This window comes from Triplophysa rosa, unplaced genomic scaffold (assembly GCF_024868665.1).
Source record: "Triplophysa rosa unplaced genomic scaffold, Trosa_1v2 scaffold272_ERROPOS173870+, whole genome shotgun sequence".
NCBI classification, from domain to species: Eukaryota; Metazoa; Chordata; class Actinopteri; order Cypriniformes; family Nemacheilidae; genus Triplophysa; species Triplophysa rosa.
Genome location: NW_026634288.1, coordinates 201983 through 221187, shown reverse-complemented (window position 1 = coordinate 221187; position 19205 = coordinate 201983). Strand labels below are relative to the sequence as shown.

At 43.9% G+C, this 19205-nt stretch overlaps 1 protein-coding gene across 2 annotated transcripts; it reads left to right on the top strand.

The window, feature by feature from the left end:
• Positions 1–538: 538 nt before the first annotated feature.
• LOC130550266 (mitogen-activated protein kinase kinase kinase 11-like) lies at positions 539–19180 on the top strand. 2 transcript variants are annotated; one of them, XM_057327695.1, is made up of 9 exons: positions 539–2073; positions 12209–12389; positions 14398–14546; positions 14632–14807; positions 15942–16185; positions 16270–16377; positions 16473–16623; positions 17098–17204; positions 17320–19180. In XM_057327695.1, exons 1-9 carry the CDS (start codon positions 1335–1337, stop codon positions 17832–17834), a joined length of 2370 nt encoding a protein of 789 aa, XP_057183678.1. In that variant the 5' UTR covers positions 539–1334; the 3' UTR covers positions 17835–19180. The 2 variants fall into 2 exon arrangements, with proteins under 2 accessions (XP_057183678.1, XP_057183677.1); XM_057327694.1 differs by having other exon boundaries at positions 542–2073; positions 17317–19178.
• The last annotated feature ends 25 nt before the right edge of the window (positions 19181–19205 follow it).

Sequence of the window (19205 nt, the reverse complement as noted above, 5' to 3'; positions counted from 1 at the left end):
TAACGAACCTGCAAATGTCGCGACTGGCCAATCAGAATCAAGCATTCCAACGAGCCGTGTAATTTTATAAAGTTATATCTGACCCACCCAGCCACCCGTGGATCATATAAAGAGAAGTTTTATAATCCTGGTTACAATTCAGCGGGGATCTATGGGGAGTTTGCAGACCTGTGTGATGTTCTGTGGTTTTGAAATTCAATTTTTGGTGATTTGTGATTTGAGTGAACGTGTCTGCATGACAGTTTGGTGAAGATCATAATACAGAGTCATGTTCTGTTCACATAAAGTAAAAGCGTTGACACTGCGTGCGCGTGTCAGTCACTCCAAACTCGGTCACACCTCACTACATAAACAACTGCGTCCTTCCTGCTGAAATGACGACTCAAGGCTCTGTGTCCATGTGCGTGTGGGTGTTTTAAAGCATATTTTAGGGACAACTCTAACCTCAAAGTGAACAAATCCTCCTTTTTGGAACGCCACTTGTTGTAAAACCGCTAGAAAATGTAGTAACGTTTTTTAATGGCAATGGTACTTTGAGTGCATGGCACGCGTGTGATGTTTTTTCAAGTATTGCTATTTTTATTTAAAAATGTAAACACTAGAAGGATTTGATGAGAAAGACAATACACAGCGCGCACGCGCAGACGCAGGCGCGCGCTCAGTGTCCACGAGAAGGAGGCGGAGTCTCCAGTCATCTGATTCTTTTCCTGTCCCACCCACTAACGTTACCGGACAGACGGGACGAGAGTTCACGGTAAACGGACACATACGCACCGACCGTGGGAGAGTTTTTCAATCAACGCAAGCAACACCGAGGCGTTTCGGTGACGCGACGCGCATCCGCAGCGGGCTCGCGCGTCTCTTCCTGATCCTTCGGTCAAAGTTTGTTTTGCGTGGGAAAAGTCGAGCGGAACTTGACGAACCGCCGACAGAAGTTTCACGATGATCGGTCCGGAACGAGCAACCTGACGAGCGTTAAACGCGACGTGAGTTCATTTGTGCGCGCGTATGAGCGCGGGACTTTAATGCGCCTTTCCTGCTATTCTTCTACCGCGAGCGCTTCCTGCTCGAGCCAACCGCAGCGACAGCTAAAAATACGGACGCTCTCTGGGTCTCTTGTTGTAGATATCGACGTGCGCGTGTGTGTAACTTAAGTCATCTCTTTGAAGTTGTTTTAAAGTATGTGGCCCGGAAAGTGACCGGATGAACGGCGTCACCCGGGCTACACTTCAGTGTCCATCCGATGGAGTTCGGCGTCTGATGGACGCGCGCTCGCAGATGATCCGGCCGTACAGAGATCTGAGGGCGAGCCGTCATCTCGTCGTAATCCCCCAATGGAGCCGCTGAAGAACATTTTCTCCCGTGGCCCGCTGTCCACCTGGAAGAGTCTGGATCAGAGCCAGAAGGGAAACTTCACCAACCCGGTGTGGACCGCGCTTTTCGACTACGAGGCCTCGGGAAAAGACGAGCTGACGCTCCGCAAGGGCGACCTGGTGGAGGTCCTGTCTCTGGATTCGGAGATCTCGGGAGACGAGGGCTGGTGGGCAGGAAAGGTCAACAACAAGGTGGGCATCTTCCCTTCCAACTACGTTTCCTTCAAACCCGCCGCCGGCGTGGTGCGGGACCTGGGCTCGGCCGTGGTGGTGAGTGAGTTGGAGCCCGACGCAGTGGACTTCAACGAGCTGAGCTTAGAAGAGGTCATCGGGGTGGGCGGTTTCGGGAAGGTGTACCGGGGCACCTGGAGGGGCGGGCTGGTGGCCGTCAAAGCTGCCCGGCAGGACCCGGATGAGGACATCAGCGTCACGGCTCAGAGCGTCCAGAACGAGGCCCGACTCTTCGCCATGCTCAAGCACCCCAACATCATCGCGCTGAAGGGCGTGTGCCTGCAGGAGCCCAACCTGTGTCTGATCATGGAGTACGCCTTGGGCGGGCCGCTGAGCCGTGCTCTGGCCGGCCGCCGGATCCCTCCGCACGTGCTGGTGAACTGGGCCGTGCAGATCGCCCGCGGGATGCTCTACCTCCACAGCGGGGCCATCGTGCCCGTCATCCACCGAGATCTCAAGTCCAACAACAGTAAGTCACGCCGTTCTCCGTGTTGTGTGTGTTCCTCTGACGGACGTGTGTCAGGTGGCTTTTTTTGTCCGTGATTCATGACGGTCCGGTCGGGTCCACTGAATGTTTATTTGGGTTATTTGCTCTGTTTGTTGGGGGAGGGGGGGGGTGTTGGCATGAATATGAAATACCGCGCCACGGTAGGGCGCAGGCGTGAGGAGCGTGTTTTTCAGGAAAGCCGGCTGAAATGGGCAGCAATTATGGCCTAATGGTTAGAGAGTGGGACTCGTGACCAGAAGGTTGCCGGCTCGATTCCCAGGGCCGGAGGGTAACGACTGAGGAGCCCTTGAGCAAGGCACCTTACCCCTACTTGCTCCCCGGGTGCTGCAGTGATAGCTGCCCACTGCTCCGGGTGTACGTGTGGTCACCACTTGCTGTGCGTGTGTTCACTACTCTCTGGATGGGTTAAATGCAGAGGTCACATTTCGGGTATGGGTCACCATATCTGACTAATAGGTCACTTCACTTTTCACTTTGTAAATGAGTGGCATTCACTCTGCTGTTCTCTCTTCTAAAGCAGTTGACCGTTAGACCATCTCAAAGTTCAAGAGCAATCCAGTAAGATCACAGAAGCATGGACACACGTGTCTTTAAATCGCTCTTGATTGTGTTTTTCTTCTCTGTTTCACCTTTACTCGCTCATCTTATTGATGTATCCCAAGATCCTCTGCTTCCAGCTTGGAAATCACCTCGGTTGCGCAAAACAAATGTTATTAATGCAAAGCTGCAGCCAAAGCAACAGATTTCACTCGCCCGCTGTAGATTCTGTTTTCTCTCTCTCTCTCTCTCTCTCTCTCTCTCTCTCTCTCTCTCTCTCTCTGTTGTGTTTTCATTCTTTCCCAACTCTTTGTCCCAGACCTGCCCTCACTTGTCTCTTGAGCTGTGTTGTTCCAGATTGCAGCATCCGGTGTTTTTCTTTCTTTTTTTGTTCCGCAGCTCACTTCATTTTTCACTTCCTGCTCATTTTCTGAAGCCAGTGTCTTCATCTGCTCTGGAGGGTTACGGCTCATTTCTGTGTCGATCGATCAATATCATCACATAAACATTTAGATAGAAGTGTCATGGATGAACATTTACTGGGTACAAAAAATGACCCTCCAATTTGAAGGCAAATTCCAGGAGGTGTAAAAATGGCAGATTTTATTTTCCCACAGAGATCAGTAGATGCGTCGATTTGATCCGTATAGTCACATGTGTCTGTAATGATTCACATATATTCACATAAAAACAAAATATGATCAATATTCCCAACTCAAAACTGTGTGTAAAAAATAATGTCATGACGCTCCGAGGTCGCGTTAACCGAAAGTTCTCCGTCATTGACGGATTTTTTATACCAGTGACGGAAAAATCTGAAGACCGTCCGTCACTTTGACGGATTACAATGAGGGCAGTTTGTAATTCCCCTTTTTGTCGAGTTGGTAGCATCCTATCATTTCCTTTCATCAGAACGTGATCGTAGGGACGTCATTGGGCTACTCATAAACGCCTCGTCCATTCAGGAAAACCCACGCGGGATCAGTGGAGACACACACACACACACACAGGCGCGCACAAACCAGCACTGCGGTGTTTACAGACTTCTTTCTTCAGACAGCGATTGGGACTAGCGTCATTGGAGAAAAGTCTCTCTGCGTCGTCTCCGTTCATGACCTGACAGCAGCTTAAAGTTACTTGTGAGTAAATGAATGATTTCATACAGACAGTAGAGACACAAGAGAAAAGAAAACAGGAAATATAGAGAATTTCTTTCATCATTGCACAATTTCTTTATAAAAGAAGACTGAATTTTCACTTCCATCTCTCCGTGACATGAATGAATCGTCCAATCACACGACGGCTTGTATGATCTGTTTCAACTGGTGTAATATATATTCTGTAGAGTCATGAATGAATTTAAATGAAACTTGACTGATCTCTTTGGTGATTTCATCATATTTGAACTGTTCATGTGGTGTGTTGAGATGGAAATATCACCTCGACTCTGTCTGGTTCTCATTCACTGGCATGTCTGATAAGGGTAGCAGCTTTATTTTAGAAAGAAACATCCGGAGATTAAAGAGAGAGATGTGGCAAGTGAGGCAGGTATGAACCTGGTTTTCTTGAAGTGAATAACACGTGTAATGCTCATGCATAGGGCTGGGCAAACATTTTTTCCCTGATTAATCGTTTTTTAAAATGCGGTCATTTCAATATCGATTCTCAAACGTTGTGATAATTTTTTTTCTTTCAGATTTCTGCAAGCATTAAACATACTGTAAGAGATCATTAACGTGAATCTCATTGTTATTACTAGTCTTCTCCACTAGATGTCACTTTGTTTTTACCACAGGGAGCCTATCATTGATTCATTGCTTAATTAACATGGCGGATGAAAAGTATGTCGTGTTTTGTTCAGACGAAGTCCATAATGACAAACCAAGCGCATTTTTGGATAAACCTTAACTTTCATTCAGTGTGAAAATGTCGGCAGTATTGCCTGGCGTGGTCTCGTTCTCCCGGGCACAGCCCTCGTCTCTCTCGCAGCGTGACTCTATGCAGTGAGCAGCAGCGATTCGTGAATAAACGAATACAAAACAGCATTCCAAACACCCGTTATGCTGGATTCACACAGTATGTGGTGAGCGGTGGAACTGCCACGCGGCAGACGCCTTTAAGCATGTGGCTGCCGCTGCCGTTCACAAAAAGATCTAATCTTTTTATCTTCACATGCCGCACAGAGCCGTGCCCGTGGAAGTTGCATTATTTTGGATGCACGCGCACCACCTCCGCTCCACCAACGAAGCGGCCTGCGTTTTACCACATGTTTCCCTTTGAAAATGAACTGGACAGACGCGACTGCCGCGTACCGTGTGAATCCACCATTAAGGGCCGTTCACATTAGAACGATAACTATAAAGATAATTGTAACTATAACTATATTTGCATCCACACCAGCGGACGATAACAATAACGTGATGTTTATTTTAAGCCTGCGCGCTGCAGTGTTCTCAGTCACTGAAATGAATGTAAATGACCTGCTGATGCTTTCGTTTTCATTCCCAAACGTCTTTTCTCCAAAATATGACAGCAAAGGCTGGATGCTCTTACTGAAGGCTGTGCGCTCATGTCCGGGACATAAAGCATATATTTTACCAGCTTGCTGACTCATAAGCGTTACATATATAATATCCTGCCGTAAACACACCGCTTTCTGACCACTACAGTCTTTAATTCTGACATAAATGCCGCGTTGCTATCACCAAAAATCAAACATTATCTGCCAGAAACTGACAGTATGTTTTATCGTTCATCAGCTGGGAAAAAATCGTTCTGAAAGAGATCCCAACGATATCGTTCTCTGTATCTTTATCGTTATGGTGTGAATCCCGCTATTCTCCTGAATTAAGAATGTTATAAGAAGATTATAGTTAGCGTTAAAATGTGAATGGCCCTTTACTGTCATGTCAACTGTTAGGATATATCAACAGTGATGGATGTGCAGAGGACAGACTCTATGACTGCTGAGTAAAACTGCTTTAACAGAGTTTGTGGTAGGCTGAACTTCTTCAGCTGATGTAAGAAGTACAACCTTTGCTGGGCTTTTTTAGCAATGGAGCCAATGTGATTGTCCCACTTCAGGTTCTGAGAGATGGTGGTGCCCAGGAACCTGAATGACTGTTCATGATGGTGAGAGGGGGGAGTGCAGGGGGGTTTCTCCTGAAGTCCACAATCGTCTCCTCTGTTTTAAGCGTGTTCAGCTCCAAGTTGTTATGACTGCACCAGACAGCCAGCTGCTCAGCCTCCTGTCTGTATGCAGACTCATCACCATCCTGGATGAGGCCAATGAGTGTGGTGTCGTCTGTGAACTTCAGAAGTCTGACAGAAGGGTCCTGGGCAGTGCAGTCATTTGTGTACAGGGAGAAGAGCAGTGGGGAGAGAACGCACCCCTGGGGGGCGCCAGTGCTGATTGTGCTGGTGCTGGATGTGAGTTTCCCCATTCTCACTAACTGCTGCCTGTCTGTCAGAAAGCTGGTGATCCACTGACAGATAGAGCCAGGAACAGATAGCTGGGTTAACTTTGTCTGGAGCAGTGATGGGATGATGGTGTTGAAAGCGGAGCTGAAGTCCACAAACAGGATCCTCACATAGGTCCCTGGTCTATCCAGATGTTTCAGGACAAAATGCAGCCCCGTGTTAACTGCATCCTCAACAGACCTGTTTGCTCTGTAGGCAAATATGATATGCTGTGTTGTAGCCCCTATGACTGCTCTTTCACGTGTGTGTGTGTGTGTGTGTGTGTGTGTGGTGTAGTGTTGTCAAAAATATTGATATTTCGATACTGAGAAATCTGAAATGGTTCCAATATGCATGTCCCACGTATCGATACCAGCTGCGCGTTCTCTCTCTCTCTCTCTCTCTTCCGACAGTGAGTTGGACACTAGGGCTGCAGCTATCGATTATTTTACTAATCGAGTATTCTACTGATTTTCCATCGATTAATCGGGTATTCGGATAATAAGTACTTTTTCTTTATTAAAGAATAACTCTAAATATACAAGAGAAAATAAGACAGGTCTCTTAAAATTAACAACAATTTGTTTCCTTTTTAGAAAAAAAATGTATTGCTGAAATTGCATACATTCATATCTGTGAAAACTAATCCCATTTAGTACATTCCATTGCTATATTACATTCAAAATGCAACATAGGCCAAATACAACAGAAATAATAATTTCAAAGGTAAATAACTAATTTCAGCTCATGCATGATGCATTTAGTTAATCTAAATCAGTTTTAGTTATTTTTTTTACTATTAAATAGTAATATATTTGTCCACATAAAAATACAGAGTTAACCGGACTTTTATTTTGGCACGTCGTCGGAAGACGCTTATTTTTTTAGTGCGTTAGCTTCACTCAGTAAAATGTTTGTGAAATAAACTCTCAGAGCAACTCTGGAGGTGAAGTTCATGTGTTCATGTCCTCATAAAGCGCAGTTCATTCACTCAGACACGCAGAACAGACAGATGACATGTGTAAATAACAGGATTCAGCATCCACTAGTCCGCATCTAGTTTGATGGACTCAATGCAGCCGGAAAACAAGTTTCACTCACAAAATAGACTAAAACTAAGTAAAAGAGCAGTTCACCATTTCAATAAGCTCTCACTTATTTATCAGCATGAGAAACACGTGTGAGCGTGTGAACAGACTCAAATGCGTGTGTCTGACGGTGAATGTGTGAGACTTGAGAGCCTGTAACATGAACAGAGTTTAGCGGGCTGTGCGTCAGTAATAACGGTCCGTGGGGAAACGCAGTGCTCCGTGTGTACTGTAGTTAAATGAATTAAACGAGGCTTCGAATCAACAAAAATTGCCTCGATGATTTTTTGTATTCGAGTTACTCGAGGAATCGTTTCAGCCCTAGTTGACATACACTGCACGTGAACGCATAACAACAGAGCCCCGCCTCCTCTCACAGACTCGACTCGTTTGCGGCAGTTAAGTGTTCATGTTAGAAAAGATGGCCAGTCTCAGTAACACATCTGGCTCAGTGCACGCTCGTTACGCTTCCCGTGTTTACCATAGCGCTGTATGTGTGTGCGCGCGCTCATCAATCATTCCATCCACTCGTCTCATTCGCTCCGGTTAAACGATGTTAAAGTTAGAAAGATGTCCAGTGCGAGTCTCTGCAACAAGTTTGCGTTTCTGATTATATGTGAATAAAAGCCAAATACATTTTTAATCATATAAATGTAGGCTATTAACATTAATGGGCAATGAATGAGCAATACATTTGTTCAAGTATTTATTAACTCTTTAATCTCTTTATTTATCTCTCAAGTATTTATGTAAGCTCTGGTCCATTAATACTGACAAATACAACTTTGATTTTAAATAGTAAATGTATTAGTAAAATTTACATTAGATTAACAATAATTAATAAATAATGTAAATATATACCTCATTCAGTGTTTCCCATTCATTGACGAGACTATGGCGGCCCGCCATAGACTATTTTGTTCCGCCACAGTCTTAAAACGAGCCGAATTGTTTTTCTTACAACAACATAACTATTTGTAACTTTGAATTCAGCACCGCTGTTTCGTTGTTGTGCCATTGTTCACGGCTAAAAATGCGTCCTGTTGCTTCAGCGCAATCGTGTTTGTTTTTAATGGCAAATTATTCATGTTTCGTTTCATTTTGATATTAAGTTAATTTAGAAAAATGTTTGGAGTATTTTTTTGTTTGTGGCTCACGTGCAGAACGCATAGTTTGATAGCCAAATGTGCTGGAGCACGAATTTGAATGAATGATGTGAATGACACTGTTTAAACTGTTAAAATAGTTTAGAATAAATAAACAGTTAAAAAGTTATATTTCGTTTCGTTTCTTTATTAGGTTAGAAAAATGTTTTGAGTATATTTGTTTGTTGCTCAGGCACAGAACGTAGTTTGATTGCCAACCGCCAATTTGAATGATTTGAATGCATGATGGGCATGAGTCTGCTTAAATTCCTCCTTTAGCTTCAGCTGTCGCCGTAAATAAATGACGGGGGCGCGCCACACACGATTACATGCTGCCCTGTGTGTCACCGTGTCCAAAACTTGTCAATATATTTGGTTTGTCGGACATCAAGCAGCGCTGCTCAGACCGATAGGTGTGTACCGCAGGAGAAAGCATCTGTCATTAATTGCTCCCGTGTTAGGTCTGCGCAACTCGCGCATAAAGTTGAAAACATAATAAATCACAAACTTAACATTACTCTGTTGTGCTGAGAGAGTGTACGCTTTTCTTACGGGTTAACTCTAAACAGTCGTCGCATCATAATAATGTATGAATGCTCTGGTCCGGATAGTAAAGTGACAGGCCTACTGCCATGCGGGGGAGTGGGACAATGGCACTGTGAAAAAGGCCTGATGCCCGGCCTGCGTTTTAATATATGGTAATATATAAATTAGTTCAACTGTTAAACACGTTTTTGCTTCATTTTTTGATGGCTCATGCTCTACATGGTTTTGACTTTGTTTGTGAACTCTCATTTTACCATGTGTTATCCCCATTTATATCTATGGTGCCAATGATTAAATTACTACTATAGCTATTGTATTCTTATAGATTGAGTCACTTAATTTTGCTCTTAAAATGCACCAGATTGCAGCATTTACCTTTAAAATATGCTACATTTTCTTATGGGGTAGCATGCCCCTGGACCCCCCCAGAACTAAATATGTTTAGCCCCCATAGTCTCACAAAATTCTGTGGGAAACACTGAGCCTCATTGACTAGTCTTGTTCAATTTAACCTTAAAGAAAAGTAAAAAAAATGAGGGCCTTATTGTTATGGCAGTTTTTTCCCCGTGGTATCGAAAATGGTATCGCGTATCGATATTTTTAGGTATTGAATCGAAGTTAGAAATTCCAGTATCGTGACAACACTAGTGTGGTGGTTTTGTTAGACTGACAACAGAAACAGAAAATATGTAAATGAGAACAGCTTTTTGGGCAACAAGCTGTATTAAAATATAGAATGTTAAGAGTGTAGAAGCGAAATGATTCTGAAATTGCAACTCAAAAACTCTGAATGATGATGACGTCACGAATATGTTAATTAGCGTGTGACATCACCAAATGCCACAGTTCCACAAATTCCTAGCGGAAACACTGCACGGATGTTTACTGTTCTAGAAATATCTATATGATTTTGATCTGCATGCATGCATTGAACTGAATGAAGAATGGAATGGAAAGGAGAGTTTGAGAATGGGAACATCTGAATGGATACCCAGCCCTACTCATGTCACGCTAGGGCTGTCACGATTGTGAAATTTGGCTGATGATTAATTGTCTAGTAAATCATTGCGATTATGACGATTAATTGTCTCTTTTAGGGCTTTGACGATTATGGCGATTAATTGTCTGTTTTAGAGCTTTGGCATTTAATTCTCATACATTTTTGATTCAGCTTTGAAATGACCATATTGTTCTGAATATAAAAAATATGTTTTTTTTTCTTGGAAATACATCGGAAAATATTGGTTTACCATATATTTTAGGTTTAGGCTTTTAACTGTCAATAATACAACTGCCATATACTTGTAAATTAAGTAATTTGATCCGGAGAGAAGCCACCATTGATATGCTATCAGTCATAGAATTGCTTCTAGTCTGTTTTTTCTCACTTACAAGATACAATTAAATTTTACTTCTATGTTAATGAAATTTTGGTAGACTGGTTTTCACACTGAGATTATCTTAAATAATATTAAATTGTACTGCAGGTTATTTTTATGGTATATGCTTTAGTTTTTATTGTGTTGTGGTGGTTCATTTTACAAGTATCACAATGCTTTAGTTACAATCAATACACTAAAATATGCAATATGCAGGCACTACAGCTCCCCCTAGTGTCTTCTATAGAGATGTGCAATAATTGCGATGATCTGAAACCATCGCGATGAGGCCAAACAATCGCGATGAGACGATTATTTAATAATCGTGACAGCCCTATGTCACGCATCATCTACTGATGTCTGTGTAAACATAAAATCATCATACTTGATCATCTCTTTTCATTTGTCATTTTGACCCCATCCCCATCGCTCTACAGAACAGTGAATAACTCTTATGAACTCTTATATAAACCTTTCTTCAGCCGGGGGGACGTTTGTGAAATGTTGTTGATTTGACACAGGCGGACTGTGATGTGTTCAGTGTGCTTCATTAGGTTGTGTTGCAGTGAGAATTTGCATTTTTGTTTAGTTTTTTCCACTGTGGCCCTGAGGCTTGATGGGGTCAAAGGTCACGACTGGTTAAACTTCAGCAGATCACTGTGACCCACAGCACACATCAGGTTTAATCAGTCACCAACTCAACACTTGTGTGTGTGTGTGTGTGTGTGTGTGTGTGTGTCTGCTGTGGGTGGGTGTTGGATTCCAGTGCACTGGGGTTTTTCCCATGAAGAACGACTCTTTGTCTCTGTAGACACACGCACACACACAGTTATGATTCTGGAGATTGAAGAGGTGAATTGTGGGATTGTGACGGTAAACACAGTCGTCCAGCATCAGTAACAGCTATAAACAAACACTGCCGGTCGCCGTGGTTACCATCAGCCGGCAGCCTCTGTCTGAATGCAGGCGTGTGTGTAATTGTAGTGTTTTAAACAGAAGACAGACGATTGGTCTCGTGCTCTCGTGATGTGTAGATCATACACAGACGTGTGTGTGTGTGTGTGTGTGCAGATGTGTGTTGAGTTGAGCAGAAATGTGTGTGTGTGTGTGTTCATGTTTGTATATCCCGGTGGGGACCTAAACCTGAATACACACCAACACATGGGGACCAAAATTGAGGTCCTCATGGGCACAAAAGCTTATAAATTGTACAGAACAATATTTTTTTAAATCTAAAAATGCAAAAAGTGTTCTATGATCTTTAGGTTTAGGGGTTGGGTTAGGGTTAGGGGATAGAATATACAGTTTGTACAGTATAAAAACATTACGCCTATGGACTGTCCCCACGGAGATAATAAACCAGACTTGTGTGTGTGTGTGTGTGTGTGTGTGTGTGTGTGTGTGTGTGTGTGTGTGTGTGTGTGTTGATGGTTGCTGTGGAGTCAGATTCTTATTGTTGGATGTTGAATCAGGTTGAAGGAAATCGAGAGCTTCAGTTTCACTTCTGCAGTTCTGCTTCACATCGACTTCAAATGACACACACGCACACACACACACACACGCACGCACGCACGCACACACGCACGCACGCACGCACGCACGCACGCACGCACGCACGCACGCACGCACGCACACACACACACACACGGACACAAAGCTCTCTGTCTTCTGCTGTCTCTTGCAACAGCTTTGACGTCTCACACACACACTGCAGAGAGACAGACAGCTGAAGTGTTGTCTGTCTGTCTGTGAGAGTGAATGGTGGGTTATGACACAGTGATAGTCACTGATGGGTGAGGCAGTTCTAATTATACAGCACATTTCATACACAAGGGTCATTCAAAGCTTTTAATTCCTTATAATAAAAGCACAAATCATTTCAACTGTGGTTTTTGTTTGTTTCTCGTGTGTGTGTGTGTGTGTGTGTGTGTGTGTGTGTCAGTTCTGTTGGCCGAGCCCATCGAGGAGGACGACATCGGGGGAAAGACTCTGAAGATCACAGATTTCGGGCTGGCGAGAGAGTGGCACAAGACCACAAAGATGAGCACAGCGGGCACGTACGCGTGGATGGCACCTGAGGTCATCAAGTCCTCCACCTTCTCTAAAGGCAGCGACGTGTGGAGGTGAGACGCATGATTCACACACTGTGCCTAGAGATGATCAACATTCTGTTCACCTCATTTCATGCGGACTGATGATGAAACCAGACCATGTGTTACTGGTGGTGATGACGCCACGTACGTTTTCTCTCATGTCATGAGTTTATAGTATAAATCACTTAGTGTAAAGCAACTGGGGGTCCGCCACCCCTAGGGGGTCCACGCTGGAAGTGCAGGAGGCCTGCTAATTAATGTTTGCATTCTCATGTATTTCTGAGCTTGTGAGGCTGTTTAAATCTGCTCAGATTTGTTAAAGCCGCAAAGCGCTACTTTGACCACGCCGCTTCTGCGTTATAAACTGGGACAAAACTATCCCTCGCATTTAAACTATCAATGAAACGCGCACCGCGGTACTGATGGTGCAAGTCAAACAAGTTGCCCCAAAACTGCAGCGGACTCGTTGCACGTTGCTCTCCTCAGTCTGATATGATGCTCTGCAGAAGAAACTCGTGACTACAACAGTCTTTGTGCCATTAACCTGGGTCAGTCATGTCATTCAGTCGAGGTTCAGGACCAGTTGAAGTTTCCATCTCATGGTCAAATGAAGACGCTGCAAATCGCTTAAACTAAAAATAAGACACAGAAAATGATGTATGTGCAACAAAAACATAGTGCTGATGTAGTGTTTTACCATAATCTAGCTGTGACAGTACGGGTTGTTTAAATCGCTCCGTTTTACACATGCAGTATCAGGGGGTCCCTGCTCCTGCATGTCTCGTGATCTAAGGGGTCCTCGCCCCGCTGTAAAGTTGAACAAGACTGTGGTCTCTTGTAGTGTTGTAGAGACATGAAGAACGCCTTTCTGTTTGGAACACTGGACTTTAGTGTGGAGGTCACAGTTTCAGCACTTTTTTCTATCGTAATTATACTTTGGATGTTTGTGTTTGTAGTCATGTCTTGGAGGTTTGTATTGAATAGATTCAGTGCGGTATTGATTGAGATGATCATGATGCTGTTTTCTGTGTTTTATTGCTTCAAACTCTACATCACCATATATTCAAATCAAACAGGGCTCAGGTTTTATTCTTCTGGCCCGGCCGGGCAAGTGATTCAAATTTTTACTGGCCCGCCACAAAAAAGTATTAAATAGATCATATTGTCTAGTGGTTTGTTTGTTTGTTGTAATCTTAATACATAAGATTATTATACCATAAAAACTATTAGCCTAACTCACAGAAATTTCAAATATTGTTAACTAACCAGTAAGTGATCAAATAAGAACAAGTAATCAAAGTATTTTGTAGCAAATATACAAATACTCTGTGTTTTGAATGAAATAGAGATGAAATCTTACTACTGTATATCTGAGTTACAGTATAATTGAATCAGTCAGGAGCTGTTCTGACACTCAATAACGAGTGTTTTTGTCTTCATCCTTTGTTGTGTGATGAACATTAAAAAGATCGTAATTACGCTGCTGCCACTTTAAGAGATGCACGGATCTAATATACCGTAACACGTGCGTTTTGTTTCCAAATTGCTTACGTTCATTTAAGACATAATGCATTACTTCTACTAAGATCATTGCTCATATGGGCATTTTGGCATCATTTTATGTGCAAAGGTAAGTTCAGTAATTTCCGGCCACGCATATATTCCAGACACCCCGTGAGAACAGAATCCAGTTCTCTTTGGTGTCTTTTTGAGAATATTTAAATAGGCAAGGCATAAAAACGTGCACATGATAAACCTTTGTTACGATACAGCACTGGCCCGTCCGGACAACTGGCCTGAGGGTCTCTCGTGCCCCCCCGGGCAGTCCTGTTAAATCATCAGTCAAATCATCTTTAGTTTTGTGTTGTCGAGAGAGTTTGAAGTCATTGTGATTGACACTACTTCACTGTAGGTGTTGTTGGAAAACCCTTTCATGTGTTATTTCTGATCTGATGCATTAATCTGGGTCCCCAGATTTCACCTTTACACAGTAGAATTGATGGAATGATTTGTGTTTTCTCTCTCTCTCGTGTGTCAGTTATGGAGTGTTGTTGTGGGAGCTGTTGACAGGTGAAGCTCCATACAGAGGTATTGACGGTCTGGCTGTGGCTTACGGAGTCGCTGTGAATAAACTGACTCTTCCCATTCCATCCACCTGTCCTGAACCCTTCGCTCAGCTCATGTCCGGTGCGTTCATTCATTCATTCATTCATTGTGTGTCATGTGTAAATGTGCTGCGGTGTGAATGACGTCGAGTGTGTGTGTTTATAAGAGTGTTGGGATCAGGATCCTCACAGGAGACCCAGTTTCAGCTCTATACTGGACCAGCTGAGCGCTCTGGAGCGACAGGTGATGGATGAGATGCCTCCGGAGTCATTTCATTCTCTTCAGGACGACTGGAAGCTGGAGATTCAGGACATGTTTGATGAACTCCGAGCTAAAGAGAAGGTGACACACGAGCTTGTGTTTGCTCTCCGTCTGCATTCACGTTTCACGTCTTATAGTTACAGTGGTGGCCAAAACTGACGGCATATTTGATTTTAATGACACTACACGTTCATTTAAACGAGAAAATACTATACCAAATAACGAAAACACCAAACTGAGTGTAAATCTTATATGATATTATTGTATTGTAATATAAAAAGAGAAACAAAGCTTGTTCAATTCTTCTTATAGCTGAGCTTCATTTCCACTTCACACAACACGCGTACAGAATACTTACGACAGCTTTAATAATAAGGAAAAAACATTTCCAGAGTTCACATCACTGTTGTGCATTCAGCAGATGCTTTTATACATATATATATATATATATACTGTATATGTGTATACAGAGTTACTACAGTAAAACCACGGTAACTTGTTTTGTGACATTTTTTATTATAAAGGCTTGTCCACACCGTACAATGATCACACGCGCTTATCGGCAACGTTTAACGCCTCGTGACTAAACAAAGGGCGCCAATGTGAGTGTGCACATCGACTCGCAAAACGCCAGCCGTATAAAAACACCGTTAGAAAAACCCCGCCTCAGGCTTGTTTTTTTTGTTTGACGCGCTGCGTTAAAATCTGTCCGACCAATGAGATTGCCGCTTTTGTTCACGTGCCTGGAGCTGCTGAAGTTACAGTTAAATACGACTTGGTGGCGCTCAAGCACAAAACGGTCTTGCCGAGCACACATTGATGCCAACGACGAAGAGGAAGTAAGTAGGTGAAAGATGCATCGAGGCAAGATCAATTCTTATGTGTGACAAGTGAGTGTCAGAAGCATAAAGTTGCGCAGCGCCACCTTGTGCACTGGGGTGTTTCTGTTTTTCATTAAGCACCATCTGTGTCAGGGAGTGAATTTGCACGTTCCCTCGACTCATCGCCAGTGAAAATCGATTGGGTATGAACGCGTCCCGGTGTGAACAGCCTTTAGACTCGAGGATTATCACTAAACAACACATTGTGGCCAGATCAACAACTCGTATGAAAAAGTCCAAAACAGTTTGCGCATTATAAACACTAACTGTGTGTGTGTGTGTGTGTGTGTGTGTGTGTGTGTGTGTGTGTGTGTGTGTGTGTGTGTGTGTGCAGGAGTTGCGTTGTCGTGAGGAGGAGCTGAAGCGAGCCGCTCTGGAGCAGAAGTGTCACGAGGAGTTTCTCCGTCAGCGGGAGCAGCAGTTGGCTCAGTGGGAGCAGGATGTGTTTGAGCGAGAACTTTCACTTCTCATTCTCCATCTGAACCAGAACCACAAACCCAACGTCAAGAAACGCAAAGGAACCTTCAAGAAACACAAACTCAAGGTGAAGAACGGAGAGAAGATCAGCATGCCACAGGGTGAGCGCACACACACATTCAGCAGCCTGTAGTGTTCATGACACATGATGATGATGTAATGTGCTTGAATCGTGTGTTCTGTAGATTTTATTCATAAGATCACAGTTCAGGCGTCGCCGTGTTTGGAGAAGAGACGGAATTCTCCAGATCTGGGCTCGCCGTCCATTGGGCCGCGCTTCCGTGCCATACAGTGTGAGTGTTATTAGATTTGATCCTTCACCTCACTGGATAATAACAGCAGACGTTCACATACACTGACACACACAAACACTCTGTCTGTCTGTCAGTGCCGAGTGACAGTCGCTGGAGTTCAGTTTGGCCTGTGGAGTCTCTTCCACACAAGCAGTCGAATGGTGAGAGGAGGTTTGCAGCTCCACATCTGAGTCCTAAAAGTCCTAAAAGTCCAAAGATTCTCAGACTCAGTACACCAGAAAACAGGTACGCACACACAATAACTACTGTTTCATATTTATTTATTATATTTCTGAAATAATGGACCTTTTTCACAAGCCTGTGATGATGCGTTCAACGGTTAGCAGCATCGTAAATCCTTTTAAAAATCTTTTTTTTAAATGTGTGCACGTTTAGAAAACTATACTTTGTGTTATATGACCTTTGCATCAAATTACAGAAAAATAGTTAACGCTAATGCGAGTGTGCTGTGATGTTTTCAGCCTCTCTCTTTATTTATTTTCATTTTGTTGAAACACTATCATTGAGTTTTTCTTGAGCTATTTGAGCAAATGAGAATGCAAAAAATATATTTGTGGTAGTTTCCCATTCACCGCTATAGACGTTTTCCCAACTCTGACGACTTCCGCTGCTGAGAAACCTGGAAACGTGACAAAGGTCCATTACAATGATTGTTTAACTCTGTCATGAGATCAGTGATTTGTGATGTGTGTGTGTCAGTCTGTCCATGAGAGCCAAACTTCTAGACATGGACAGTAATGAAAACCAGGATTCGAAAGCAGATTTTGAGGAATACATACCCATCACACCGGAATCCAACCACAATGGTAAAACGCATGCACACACACACACACACACACACACGCACACACACACACACACACAGCAGAAATCGGTGTGAAGCGGCAGTGAAACAGTCTTCTCATTTGTGTCTGGCAGAAGGCTCCGAGAGCGAGGAAGGAGGTTGGTCCCCCTGCGGCTCGCCCAAACCAGATCACCTCGGACCGTCGTCTCTCACTAAGAGCACACACCGCGCTCTGCTCGGCAGCGCCGCCCTGCTGGCGTCCGTGGCTCTGGGCCACTGTCTGGAGCCTCAGCACCCCCCCACACCGCCCCCGCGGGCCTCCTCCAGAACTCACCTGCCCGCGCTGGATCTAGAACCGGAGCGAGCCGCCGAGCCGGAGGTGGTGGGAGATCTGATCACGTTCAGCACGGACTCTCTGCCGCGAGGATTCCTGGACGCGTTCAAACCGTCTGAGGTGAAACCGTTACCTCTCACCCCACCGCCCCCTAACCCCAGAGAGAGAGACAGATGGACTCGCCGCGCGCCCCACCACAGTCCTGGAGACGGGACGCTGAACGGAGAGACGGCCGGTGAGATGTGGTATCAGGACAGCGAGGGCAGGAGAAGACCTGCGTCTCAGCTGGGTAACATCTTCACATTCACTGTCCTCTGAGATCACGCTCATCAATCGTTCTTGAGAAGGAAAAAAACATCATTAGTACTCAATTCAAACTCAAAGTTTCCCAAAAAACTTAAAACGATTAGTTCCTGTCCTTGATTCTGATTGGTCGATAGCTGTTCTTTATTCACAATAACCATTAACTTAAGAATTCTCATTCTTAATGTGAGGATGTAACAGCTGTCTTCAATCTGGAAAGAGAAGAGGTTTATTAGGTTGACACTATCATGTTGAAATGCTTCCTTGTTAAGCACAATTTAAAAGAATCACATTGATTTAATACTCATCAAGTCTGAAACCATTTTTGAAACATCAGACGGGGTCACACATAGAAATATTACAACCGTTATAATACTCGCTGTAGTCGGAGTCGATGTCCTTGTGGGCAGTGCTCTGACATTTGACACGCTTGCTAGGTATGTTCATATTGACCGTTTAACCGAAGGAAAAAAATTTGACCGATTAACAGTTTAAAAGTTGATTTAAGTTTAAGTTTATTTTTCAAATAATAATACGTTTAAATAACTAATAAATCATAAACGTTTGATGTATGGTGAAAGAAAATTCTGCTATTCATGTGTTAACTCACGGAGCGTACCGACACGTGCGACCAGGTGTAAATGCCCTCCGAAATGCTTTGGAGATTAAAATCCGATCACGCAAACCACTTAATGAAACTGGACAAGAGTAATACATCTGGTTGTTGAGGCCACATTTATCAGCGCTTTACTAGTCAAAACGGAGTGCGTCACTCGCAAGTTAGCCTTGCTCAAGCTCATTGTTTTAAATGTAGACGCGCTCACCATGAGCTGTGATCTGTCTTCACGGCGAAATGAAGCTCAGCCAAACAAAGCTAACAGCAGAGCTACTGCGAGGGAATTTCGGTTCTTGAAATCAATTTACCCTTTACTTAAACTCATCTCATGATGCTTAGCATCGGCAGCCTCCCGTGCGCTTTGGAAAGGAGGAGAAAACGGCGCCACCTGTGGTTTGTGAAAATGTGACCATGTGTGAATCCAGGTGCTGTTGTCGATCTATGCCGAATGCTGCTATTAAACGAACGTTCGTATTTTTAACAGGTCACAGACACTCGTCAAGTTTTGAAGTCTGCGTCCTACGGATGTTGCATTCGAAAGCGTATGCGGCCGACAAACTCGCGGCGACCTCCAGAGGACGCCTCCGAAATGAGACGCAGCATGTATTGTTATTTAATGGCAATGTGATCTTAAAATCTTATCAGTTAACGGTTAATGTTCAGATGATGAGTGTCGGTTAGTGAAATGTACCGAAATGAACATCCCTAGCAGTTGCGCTTCGGGCGACCCGAGTTGGAGTCTGGTCTTGAGGTCATTTCCTGACCCCCCC

Bases quoted from the DNA above. Each gene is read 5' to 3' on its own strand.
- LOC130550266 (XM_057327694.1), top strand. From the start codon at position 1,335: ATGGAGCCGCTGAAGAACATTTTCTCCCGTGGCCCGCTGTCCACCTGG. The intron at 16,624-17,097 runs GTACGCACACAC...TGTGTGTGTCAG, and splicing joins CTCAGTACACCAGAAAACAG to TCTGTCCATGAGAGCCAAAC. The intron at 17,205-17,316 runs GTAAAACGCATG...TGTGTCTGGCAG, and splicing joins ACCGGAATCCAACCACAATG to AAGGCTCCGAGAGCGAGGAA.